Source organism: Peromyscus californicus, unplaced genomic scaffold (assembly GCF_007827085.1).
Source record: "Peromyscus californicus insignis strain IS unplaced genomic scaffold, ASM782708v3 Scaffold_3__1_contigs__length_106647218, whole genome shotgun sequence".
Classification (NCBI taxonomy): domain Eukaryota; kingdom Metazoa; phylum Chordata; class Mammalia; order Rodentia; family Cricetidae; genus Peromyscus; species Peromyscus californicus.
Window position 1 is genome coordinate 68,399,597 of NW_026294551.1, and position 11,527 is coordinate 68,411,123.

At 46.1% G+C, this 11,527-nt stretch overlaps 1 protein-coding gene across 1 annotated transcript; it reads right to left on the bottom strand.

Annotated features, from left to right (window-relative positions):
- Nucleotides 1–227: 227 nt before the first annotated feature.
- Nucleotides 228–4,374, bottom strand: Hint1 (histidine triad nucleotide binding protein 1). Its single transcript, XM_052757707.1, has 3 exons — nt 4,189–4,374; nt 741–845; nt 228–545 (listed from the first exon to the last, which is right to left on the bottom strand). Exons 1-3 carry the CDS (start codon nt 4,297–4,299, stop codon nt 381–383), a joined length of 381 nt encoding a protein of 126 aa, XP_052613667.1. The 5' UTR covers nt 4,300–4,374; the 3' UTR covers nt 228–380.
- Nucleotides 4,375–11,527: the final 7,153 nt, after the last annotated feature.

Below are 11,527 nucleotides of genomic sequence, written 5' to 3' on the forward strand. Positions count from 1 at the left end.
GAGACAGGGCCTCACTATGTAGACCAAACTGGCCTGGAACTCCCAGAGATCAACCTGCCTCTGTCTCCTGAGTGCTGGGATTAAAGCTGTGGGCTTTCGTGGTAATCTCTTGCCTGGCTTGTTGAGGCCCTGAGTCTGATCTCCAGCAACATACACATGAAAAACCTCTATCCATGAACCTACCCTCTTCATTCATCACACACAGTTCCAGAATAACAAACACACTCTGAGACATGCAACAATGTCTTTTATTAGGCACAGGATTTTAAATGATCTCTTCAATTTCTCCATACACAGGCAAACCTATGTGTGCCATTTAACATACTGAAGCTTGACAACTGAATCACTACCTAGAGAAGGGAAAATTATCCCCAACCTGCTTAGCCAGGAGGCCAATTCATCTGCCGACCTCCGAGAACATGGAGATGAATATGGTAGACAGACTGTCCCCCATCTGCACCTTCATTCACCACCATCCGATAACCCCGGTTCAGGCCCAGATCCGCAGCACACTTCTTGCCAACAATCATTAAATGTCCTAGAAGCTAGAAAAGAACAAAGAGTTTCTTAAATACAGGAAATGTACACTTCTGTCCATTAAACAACAGTCAAGCTGGTGTCAAAAAACAAAAAAACAAACAAAAAAATACACCAAACAACAACAAAAAACCCCACCAAAAACAAAAACAACAAGAAAATCAGTGAATCAGTGAAATAGAATGTGTCAGAAATGTACTTACACTTTCGTCATCATCTTCTGCTACAGAAATCTGGGATATATGCTTCTTGGGTATCACCAGGAAATGTGTTGGCGCTTGAGGGGAAATGTCATGAAAAGCAAGACACTGGGGAGAGAAACAGAAGCTTTAGGATACCACTCACTAGACTAAAACATATTCTCTGACAAGTATTTTGTTGTTGTTGTTTTTTTGTTTTGTTTTGTTTTTTGAGAGTGTAGTTTTTGTTTTTGTTTTGTTTTTTGAGACAGTTTCTCTGTGTAGTTTTGTGCCTCTCCTGGAGCTTGCTCTGTAGCCCAGGCTGGCCTCAAACTCACAAAGATCCACCTGGCTCTGCCTCCCGAGTGCTGGGATTAAAGGTGTATGCCACCACCGCCTGGCTCTGACAAGTATTAAGCACTAACCCAATGGGAGGCACGAATTAGATGCTAGGAAAACAGACGTGTACATAATGCACATGGCCTCACAATCTTTTTTTTCCCCCTGGAGATGAGGACTGAACCCAGGGCCTTGGGCTTGCTAGGCAAGCGCTCTACCACTGAGCTAAATTCCCAACCCCAATCCTTTTCATAACATTTTAGAGTTTTAAGAGAAGATGGACTCTAAGCAGAGATGTAGTTATTAAAGGTCAGACACATTATGAATTATGAAAGTAACATGTAAAGGGTGGAGAGGATGATGACCACAAAAAAATAGGATTTAGACTGAGATCAAGGATAATCATTCTGAGACAGTGACACTGAATCTGTGATTTAATGTATGTGATAGTTTGAAGAAGAATGGCCCCCACAGGCTCATATATTTGAATGCTTAGTCATCTGGGAGTGATCACGGGTCTCTCTCTCTCTCTCCATGCTTCCCACCAGGATAACGGACTAAACCTCTGAAACTGTAAGCAAGCTCCCAATTAAATGTTTTCTTTTATAAGAGCTGCCTTGGTTGTGGTGTCTCTTCACAGCAACAGTTATTAGGACAATGGATGAGCAAAATTTAGTCCTCTCAACCTTGCCAGGCTGATCTCATTCAAGTCTTCTGGCTCAAGTCGCACTGTCCACAGTTCTCTCTCTATCTTCAGGGCCTGCTAGTTCCCCTACAAAAATCCTCTTTGTACTTTCCTTTTTAAAAAGATTTTGAGGGCTGGAGAGATGGCTCAGCAGTTAAGAGCACTGACTGCCCTTCCAGAGGACCCAGGTTCAATTCCCAGCACCCACATGGCAGTTCTCAACTGTCTGTAATTCTAGTTCCAGGGGAACCAACACCCATGCCAAAATACCAATGCATATAAAACATAAATAAATAGATAAACAAAAGATTTCGAGGCCAGCTAAGTCTATAAAGTTCCAGGACAGCCAGGGCTGTTACACAGAGAAACCCTGTCTCAAAAAACAAAAACCAAAATTATATTTATGTAGATGAAGATTTCTGTCTGTGTGTATGGCTGTGGACCATGTTCATGCCTTGCCCATGGATGTCAGAAGAGGATGTTGAATCTTCTGGAACTGGATTAGGACAGTTGTGAGCCACCTGATGTGGGTACTGGGAATCAAACAGGTCTTAACCATCGAGTCATCTCTCCAGCCCCTCTCTTAACACCAACTTTCGTCTAATTTTAAAATGCTATACATTCAACTTGGAAAGCTACAAATCCCTCCCTCCCTAGCATGTTAATTTCATTTGTGTGTGTGTGTGTATGTGCATGTACACAGACATGAATATGTAGGTGTGTAACCTATGCACACAACCCTCCTGTATTGCTTTCCACCTACCGCCTAGAGACAGGGTCTCTTACTAAACTTAATGTTTTGGTAATGTGACTAGGCTGGCTGGCCAGCCACCAGGCAGCTCCAGGACTTTGCCAGTCTCTGCCTCCAAACTGCAGAGTCACAGGCACATGCAGCTATGCCCAGCTTTTTACTTGGGTGCTGGGGATTTGAACTCAGTCCTCATACTTTCAGAGTAATCATTTACCCACTGAACCATCTCCTACACCTCCATCTTTATTCTTTGGGAAACAAACCTGATTCCCTTCCCCCTCCCACCTTTTCCAGAGTCATGATTGTGCAATTTCCTGTTTTGTTTTTTCACTTTGCAGGTACTGGGTTTTTTTTTTTTTAATCTTTTGCTCCCTTCCTCACAGAACCCAGCCATACTTATATGGCTAGGGACTAATTGTACTTGATATACTCTATAAAATGCGGCATCATTTAGAATGCTTCTGTCAGTTATACTTAAGTTCAGTCATTATTTCAAAGATCATTTATCAAAACAACTGCAATTTATGGTTCTGTCCGGTTTAGTTTTTTTTTAAAGATGGAGTCCCCGTGTAGCCCAGGTTGGAGCTTGAACTGATACTCTTGCCTCTACCTCCCCAAATGGAATAATCACAGGGTGATGGTTTTTGTTTACATCTTTTTCCTTCTTTCTTTTCAAGTGTTTTGCTTTGTTTTTTGAGGCATGGTCTTACCCAGAAATACAGGCTGGCCTGTAACTTCTGGCTCAGCCTTCTAGACGATGGGATTACAGGACAGTCTACAACAAATGCAATTTAAATAAAACTCACCTCGAGGAACCCAATTAAATTAGGGGTCATGTTTCCAGTCTATGTGAACATCACCAGTAGCATGAATGCTTCCTCACATTTCATATGTCTTAGATAATTTAACAAACCACTTACAAACTTTCTAGTCAATGGGCCAAGCTCCTACCCTGCTGTGTGTGAGACGAAGGCCATACACAGAACTGCTTAGGAAATGATTTACAAAACTGGTCTTCCGGGTCCACTGCGACTTTGAGCCGCACCATACATGTTTTCCCGTTCAGGAAGGCGTGGTGGGCCGCCTGCAATCCCAGCATCTGGGAGGTGGAGGCCGGAGATCAAGGGTTCAAAGTCAGCCCCAGTTAAGTTACTCAGCGAGTTCAGGGTCACCCTGGGGTACTTGAAGCCGCATCTATTTTTTAAAAAAACCCCAAAACCTAAAGCAATATTTCTGAAAGGTCGAGGGGCCGATTCCAGTCTCCAGGGGGGCAACGTCTGCCGCGGGAACGGGGAGCGGAAGGACGGCGAATCCCCCGGTCACCTCGCAGTGCGGGGACCGCCGCGCGGGCGCGGGAGGTGGCGGAGATTGCGCCGGGGGCACGATCGGGTTTCTCGCAGGCCAGATTGACACCAGCGAGGTGGGTGGCGGCCGCCGGCCCCGGTGGGCGTCACCCCCCCCCACCACCACCACCACCACGGGCCGTCACCTCCCGGGGCCACCGCCCGCACCGTGCTCACCCGGGCCGCGACACGCGGCCGGCCGGGCGGCCGATAACGCGTAACCCGAGCGCAGGCACGCGCCGCAGGGCCACGCGGGCGCAGGGCCAGGGCCAGCCGGGCCGCGCCTCGTCTGCGGCCCGCAGCTCCTCAGGGAACGCCGGCGTGTGCCGGCCGCCCGGCCGCCCGCAAGCCTACCCGGTCGTCCTCGAAGATGATCTTGGCGGGGATTTCTTTGCGGATGATCTTGCCGAAGATCGTGTCGCCGCCGGGCTGGGCCACCTGAGCCTTGGCAATCTCGTCAGCCATCGTCGCCTCCGCCGCCGCCGCCGCCGCTCGCCGTCCTTCCCGCGCCCGCGGCCACGGTGAGGGAGAGGAACCGCGGGAGCGCGCGCGGGGGGGGGGGGGAACCGCCGGCTCGCGCCCGGTCGGCTGGCGCATGCGCACTGGCCCCGGCGCCGCGGCTGCGGCGAGCCCGGGAGAGGAAGGGGCGGAGGAGCGCCCTCCCTTTGCCTGGGCACCTCTGCAGGGAAATCTGATTTGCCAGCTCCGGGAGGCGGCTCGGTTTGGTAGAGTGTTTGCCAAGCACGCACGGAGTTGTTCTAGGTTTGATATCCCAGTGCCTAACGAACCGGGCCAGGTGCTGCACGCCTGTAATCCTCGAGTTTTGAGAGAGAGATGGAGGCAGCAGAATGTTAGGTCAGTTCATCCTCCGCAACATAGTGAGTTTGAGGCCACCCTGTCTCAGAGCAGTTGCTTCCTAACTAAAGTGGTGCTGGTCACATTTGCTGCCTGAGATACCTTAGCGTTTCTTTTTCTTTCTTTTCTTTTTTAAGATTTATTTTTTTTTGTATGTATATGAGTATTTTGTCAGTATGTATATGAATGCACCACGTCCAGTGCCTGGGATTTCTTGGAACTGGAGTTAAGGTGGTTGTGAACCATGTGGGTGGAGGGAACTGAAACCTGGTTCTCTACAGCAGTAGCAAATGCCCTTAACCCTGAACATTTAGACCCTCTGATGTTTGAGGGCTTGGCTAGAGCTGTGAAGTCTTGCATCAGGTGTTTTGTTTTGTTTTGCTTTTTGCTGTATATGGCTGTGGTTCTCAATCTTAACTACATACTAAAAATCCCTTGGGGGCCCTTTCAACATCTCTGGCCACACTCCAGATAATTAAGTCCAAATCTATAGAGATGAGACCTACCGAGGTGGCAGTTGTTTGTAAACCTCTAGGGCTGTCTTCCCAGCAGTAATCAACTTCAGGTAAGATGCTTCACCTGGAAGGAACAAAACCTTCCTTGGCCCCGCCTCCACCCCACCCCCCCTTTCCCTTTGGTCCTCTTAGGTATCCTACATATTGTGTCCACTTTGTCATCTTGGTTCTTTGAGTCCATTCCTTCCTGTCGGGACCTCCATTCACAACATTTCGTAGACAATACCAGTTGTCTTATAGATCCCTTAGCATGGGTTGCTGTTGTTGCTCCCATTATCTTCTTTGAACATCTTCCCTCCACTGCCCCTCTGGATGATGGTATTTTCTTCTGCACAATGAGTCTCCATTTGCACACTTCACTGGGCTGTGTTCTTGGCTCTCTTATCTGACCATCTCCAAGTGGCCATATTAAGAATCCTCAGGGGCTTAGAGAGATGGCTCAGCGGTTAAGAACACATACTGTTCTTGCAGAGGCTAGCACAGACGTCAGCACTGCCTGTAACTTCAGCTCCAGGGAAATCTGAAGGCTCTGGCCTAGCAGGATACCTTCAATCACATGTGCCCATATGCACACACAGATATACATGCATACATAATTAAAAATAATCTTTACAAAGGAAAATGTAACTACTCCCCCTGAATTGCCCTATATGATGATATTTGACCACTTTGTCTTGACAAAATTATTATTACCGTTATTGAGACAGGGTCTTGTGTAGCCTAGGCTGGCCTCCAACTTGCTGTGTAGCCAAAGATGTCCTTAAACTCCTGAGCCTTCTACATCCACCTCAGAGTGCTGGGACTGCAGGCCTGCAGTGCATGCCTAGCTTGACAAAATTATTAGTAGTGGTTCCTGGCAATCTCACAGTGTCCCACTCTTTGTTATCAAAGGCATTACTGGTACTTTACAAGCACTGGGAAATAATATCTATGTGTAAGACACTAGTTTTGAAGTCATGGTCATTTCTTTCCATAATTACCAAAAGGTTACCAGTATCAGTTGGCCTGGTCTTGGGGTCCTCTGAGTTAGGTTTCTAGTATGTACCAGATGATGCTACTGCTTTTGGCCCTGGCACTGTGCCTTGGTGACCAGTGATGTAATGCTGTTATAGAAAAAATTTTTTTTATGTATTTACAGGTAAAGGAGTATTATGTCTGCAGCTTTCTCTTTTGAAAACATTATTATTTTTTTTTTCAAGACAGGGTTTCTCTGTGTAGTCCTGGCTTTTTTGGAACTCACTCTGTAGCCCAGGCTGGCCTCAAACTCAAGAGATCCTCCTGGCGCACGCCTTTAATCCCAGCACTCGGGAGGCAGAGCCAGGCGGATCTCTGTGAGTTCGAGGCCAGCCTGGGCTACCAAGTGAGTTCCAGGAAAGGTGCAAAGCTACACAGAGAAACCCTGTCTCGAAAAACCAAAAAAAAAAAAGGTGTGCACCACTAGACCCAACATATTTTTTATTATTTTGAATTATGAGAGAGAGGGAGAGTGTGTAGTTGAGTGCTGGTGCCTGTAGAGGCCAAAGGCGTCAGACACCTGTACATTTGCTGCCACCCAGTGTGGGTGCTGGGAGCAGAACTCAGGTCCTTTAGAAGTGCAGTTCATGCTAATAACCACCGAGCCATCTCTCCAGCCCCTGAATTATTAATGTTACATATCTATTAAATATAGTGTCGATTCATGTACAGTGGACAGTGACAAAATATGTGTCAGCCTCAGACTGGCTTCCTAAATATAAAATTAATTAGGACCGGAGAGATAGCTCAGTGGTTAAGAACACTGGCTGCTCTTCAAGAGGACCCAGTTCAGTTCCAGCACCCACAAGGTGGCTCACAACCATCTGTAACTCCAGTTCCAGAGGATCTTATGCCCTTGTCTGACCTCCTCCTGCATATGGTACACAGATGTACAAGCAGGTAAAACACCAATACACATAAAATAAACCTTTTTAAAAATTCAGCCGGGCGGTGGTGGCGCACGCCTTTAATCCCAGCACTCGGGAGGCAGAGCCAGGCGGATCTCTGTGAGTTCGAGGCCAGTCTGGGCTACCAAGTGAGTTCCAGGAGAGGCGCAAAGCTACACAGAGAAACCCTGTCTCGGAAAAAAAAAAAAAAATTCAATTAACAGCCTGGCAGTGGTGGCACATGCCTTTAATTCCAGCACTTGGGAGGCAAAGGCAGGCGGATCTCTGTGAGTTTGAGGCCAGCCTGGTAAGTTACAACCAGGACTATTTCACAGAGAAACCCTGTCTTGAAAAAAAAAATAAATAATAAAAATAAAATTCAATTAACACATACAAGCTGTACATATTTATAAAATAATTGATATTTCAAATTGTGTATATAGTATATACTGGTTTAAAAAGATTAGTCAGCATTCTTTTATCTTTACATTGTTTTGGAAGTTATGAACTGTTTTCTTGTAGTCATTCATTAGACAGAAGATAGGTTATTGTAAACTACATTCACCAGACTTTGCTATAGGACTCTAATAAAACCTTACGTGATAATTGGTAAATGCTACTTAAATTCAATGTCCCTGCCCACACCAGCATTATTAGGACAAATACATGTGTATTCATTATCTGTCTTCTGTGGCTGCTACTAAACCATGGCAGTACAGTTCAACAGTAGTGACAGAGACCACAGGGTTCACAGAGCTGAAATACCTACTATCCAGCTCTTTGCAAATCAAGTTACTATGACTTAATTTACACGCAACCATCTGTCCCTGACAGATGATTAACTGATTATTCAGTTAGCGCACTTTATACTTGAGCAGTTCAGAGCCGGGGAAGGCGGCTGTGTAGGTAAGTGGGTTTGTTTCCATGCTGCCGGGGCTCAGTCCTCATGCCTGTGTAGCAGACACTTTCCCAGCCGAGTCGTCTCCTCAGTTACGTTGTAGTTTTGTTGAGACAGGATCTCATGCAGCCCAGGCAGAACTTGAAGTTGCTGTTTAGCTGAGGATGAGTTTGAACTCTTGACTTTCCTGCCTCCACACCCAGCCAAAATGATGTTTGTGAAATGTAAACCATGATGTCACTCTCCTACTGATACAATTCCAGAACATTCTATCCCAGAATGAGATCCAAACTCCTTATCTTGACTACTAGGAACTTATGTGATTATGTCCTGACTGTTTATCCTCCATTTACTTCCATTTCAAGCTTCTTGAGTGGATGCAGTAAGCAGAATATGCCCACGTCCCAGCAGGGAGCCAGGGGAATACCATGAACATGTCAGTAGGTAAAGGGTATTTTGCAGCTGTGATTAAATTAAGGACCCTGAAATAGATAGGTGTGGTGATATATTGGGTACCCTAATAAACTTGCCTGGAGATCAGAGGACAGAGCCAGCCACTAGATTAGACATAGGGCAGTGGTGGCACACACCTTTAATCCCAGCACTTGAGATCTCATGCGTTTGCTTGGGAAGCACACAAGCCTTTAATCCCAGGGAGTAATACCGCAGGGCAGAGAAAGGTATATAAAGCGTGAGGAAACAGGAACTCAACTCTCTTTAGGCTGAGGCTTTTGTAGAGGTAAGAACTAGTGGCTGGCTATTCTGTTTCTCTGATCTGTTCACCCTGATATCTGGCTCTGGGTTTTTTATTAAAAGACCATCTAAGATTCGAACAACAGATAGGCTCCTGGATTATTTGGGTGAAGCCAGTGTAACCACTGGGCCCTTGAAAGCGAGGAGTGATGACCAAGCAAGGGTAAGAGATACTGGCTTAGATGATGGACGGGTGGCGTTCTGGATGTCCTCAGTCAAATTTGTTTCCACTGAGCAAAACCCACTGTCAGCCGAGCTGCATTCTTCCTGGAGGCTCTAGAGGGCAGTCCACTCCCTGTCTTTTCCAGTTTCCAGAGACCACATGCTTCCCTTGCTTTGTGGCCTCTTTCTTCATTTCCAAAGGCAGCAGACAAGTATCTTCAAACTTTCCCTGTTTCCTTCTTCCACTTTCAATGTGACTCATTAGGCCCACCAGACAATACACGAAAATATTCCCATCTTAGAATATTATTTTAATCCACCTACCAAAAACCCTTATTCCTGCAAGGTAAGCCAATGAGAAATTCTGGGCATCTGAGTGCATACATCTTTTTGTGGGGGCGTGGTGGTGGCATTATCCTGCCAGCCACATAGTTCTGTGAACTTACATTCTGGATTTCTTCAGTTTGCATGTTCAGATGCAAACCAGGACATGTCCCCAGAATAACCAGATCAGTAAAGAGTGCTGAGCCATCTCATTTCACTTCTTCTGTGGAACAGCTGACGAAACTGTAACATGTTTGCTTAAGACTCACTGATCTGATTTGGGCACTTGTAGAACTATATTTTCTTTTAAATTTTTATCTATTTATATCTATGTGTGTATGCTTGCATGACTTTATGGGTACCACATGTATGTAGGAGGCCAGAAGAGGTCACTGAATCTCTCAGAACTGGAGTTACAGATGGTTGTGTGCCGCTGTGTAGATGCTGGGAACTCAACCCACGTACTCTGCATGATCAGTAAGTGCTATTCAGCACTGAGCCTTCTCTCCAGCCACAGGAACTGTATTTTCAAATAACATAGAAGGGTTTTTTGACTAACTTTCTAGCCAGAAATTATTACTACAAACTATATTTTTTAAGGGAATTGTGCTATAGTACTTGTCCTGGGTGGTTTTGTGTGTCAACTTGGCACAAGCTAGAGGAAGGAGCCTCAGCTGAGGAAATGCCTCCTTGAGATCCAGCTGTAAGGCATTTTCTCATTTAGTAATCAATGGGGGAGGGCCCAGTCCATGGTGGGGAGTGCCATCCCTAGGCTGGTGGTCCTGGGTTCTATAAGAAGGTGGGCTAAGCAAGCCATGGGGAACAAGACAGTAAGCACCTTCCCTCCATGGCCTCTGCATGGGCTCCTGCCTTCCAGGATCCTATCTTGTTTGAGTTCCTGTCCTGAGTTCCTTCAGTGATGAACAGCGATGAGGAAGTGTAAGCCGAATAAACCCTTTCCTCCCTAACTTGCTGTTTGGTCATGGTGTTTCATCTCAGCAATAGAAACCCTAACTAAGACAGTACTGAAGTGTAATTTTTTTAAGATTACTCCAGAAGGCACTGTAATTGAATGTCACCGATCACCTAATTTATTGTTTTTTGGATAAAAGACAATAGCCACTGCATTCTTGATTTAATTGGTTATATTAAATGTTCCTCTGCAAATCTAGAACCCCCATAACAATTTTTTTGAGATTTTTATTTTTATGTGTATAGGTGTTTGCCTGAATGTATGTCTACACCATTTGCATGCAGTGTCCTTAGAGGCCTGCAGAGGGGGTGGAATCCTCTGAGACTGGAGTTACAGACCATTGTTAGCTGCCATATGGGTGCTGGGAACTGACCCCAGGTCTTCTGAAAGAGCAGTCAGCACTTTTTTTTTTTAATTTTAACTATTTTATGTACATTAGTGCTTTGCCCGAATGTATGTCTGTGTGAAGGTGTCATGTTGGATCCTCTGGAACAGGAGTTACCAACAGTTGTGAGTATCCATGTGGGTGCTGGGAATTGAACCTGGGTCCTCTGGAAGAGCAGCCAGTGCTCATAACCGTTGACCCATCTCTCCAGCCCCCTCAGCCAGCACTCTTAACTTCTGTGCCAGCTCTTCAGCCATCAATAACAATTTTAAAAGTTGACAGTTATCTTGCTGTTCTCATGATGACTTGCTAGGTATGCTGTTACACATTTGTAATCCTAGCACGGGGTAGGCAGAGACAGGAAGATCTCTGAGGCCAGGCCAGCCAGTCTAGCCTAAGTGGTGAGTTCTAGGTCAATTCTAGGTCTCAAACAATGTAGAAGGCATTTCTGAGGAAGATTACAGGTGTGGTGGTGTATGACTTTAATCCCAGCGCTCTGGAGGCAGAGGCAGGCAGATCTCTGTGAGTTTGAGACCAGCCTGATTTATATAGCAAGCTCCAAACCAGGCAGGGCTATAGTGAGACTCTGCCTCAAAACCAACCAAAACCCGCCCATGCTTTTTTGTTTTTGTTTCTGGCTGTCCTGGAACTCACTCTGTAGACCAGGCTGGCCTCAAACTCAGAGATCCGCCTGGGTTTGCCTCCCAAGTGCTGGGATTAAAGGTATGTTGGGCTTACAGGCATGTACCACCACACTCACACCCACAACTTTGATTCATTTTTTTTTGGGGGGGGGGGAGGTTTCGAGACAGGGTTTCTCTGTAGCTTTGGTGCCTTTCCTGAATCTCGCTCTGTAGACCAGGCTGGCCTCGAACTCACAGAGATCCGCCTTGCTCTGTCTCGTGAGTGCTGAGATTAAAGGCGTGC

Coding starts and splice junctions, on each gene's coding strand:
- Hint1 (XM_052757707.1), bottom strand. CDS start 4,299: ATGGCTGACGAGATTGCCAAGGCTCAGGTGGCCCAGCCCGGCGGCGAC. Junction 846..4,188: donor TCATCTTCGAGGACGACCGG/GTAGGCTTGCGG, acceptor TTCTCTCCCCAG/TGTCTTGCTTTTCATGACAT. Junction 546..740: donor CAGAAGATGATGACGAAAGT/GTAAGTACATTT, acceptor GTTCTTTTCTAG/CTTCTAGGACATTTAATGAT.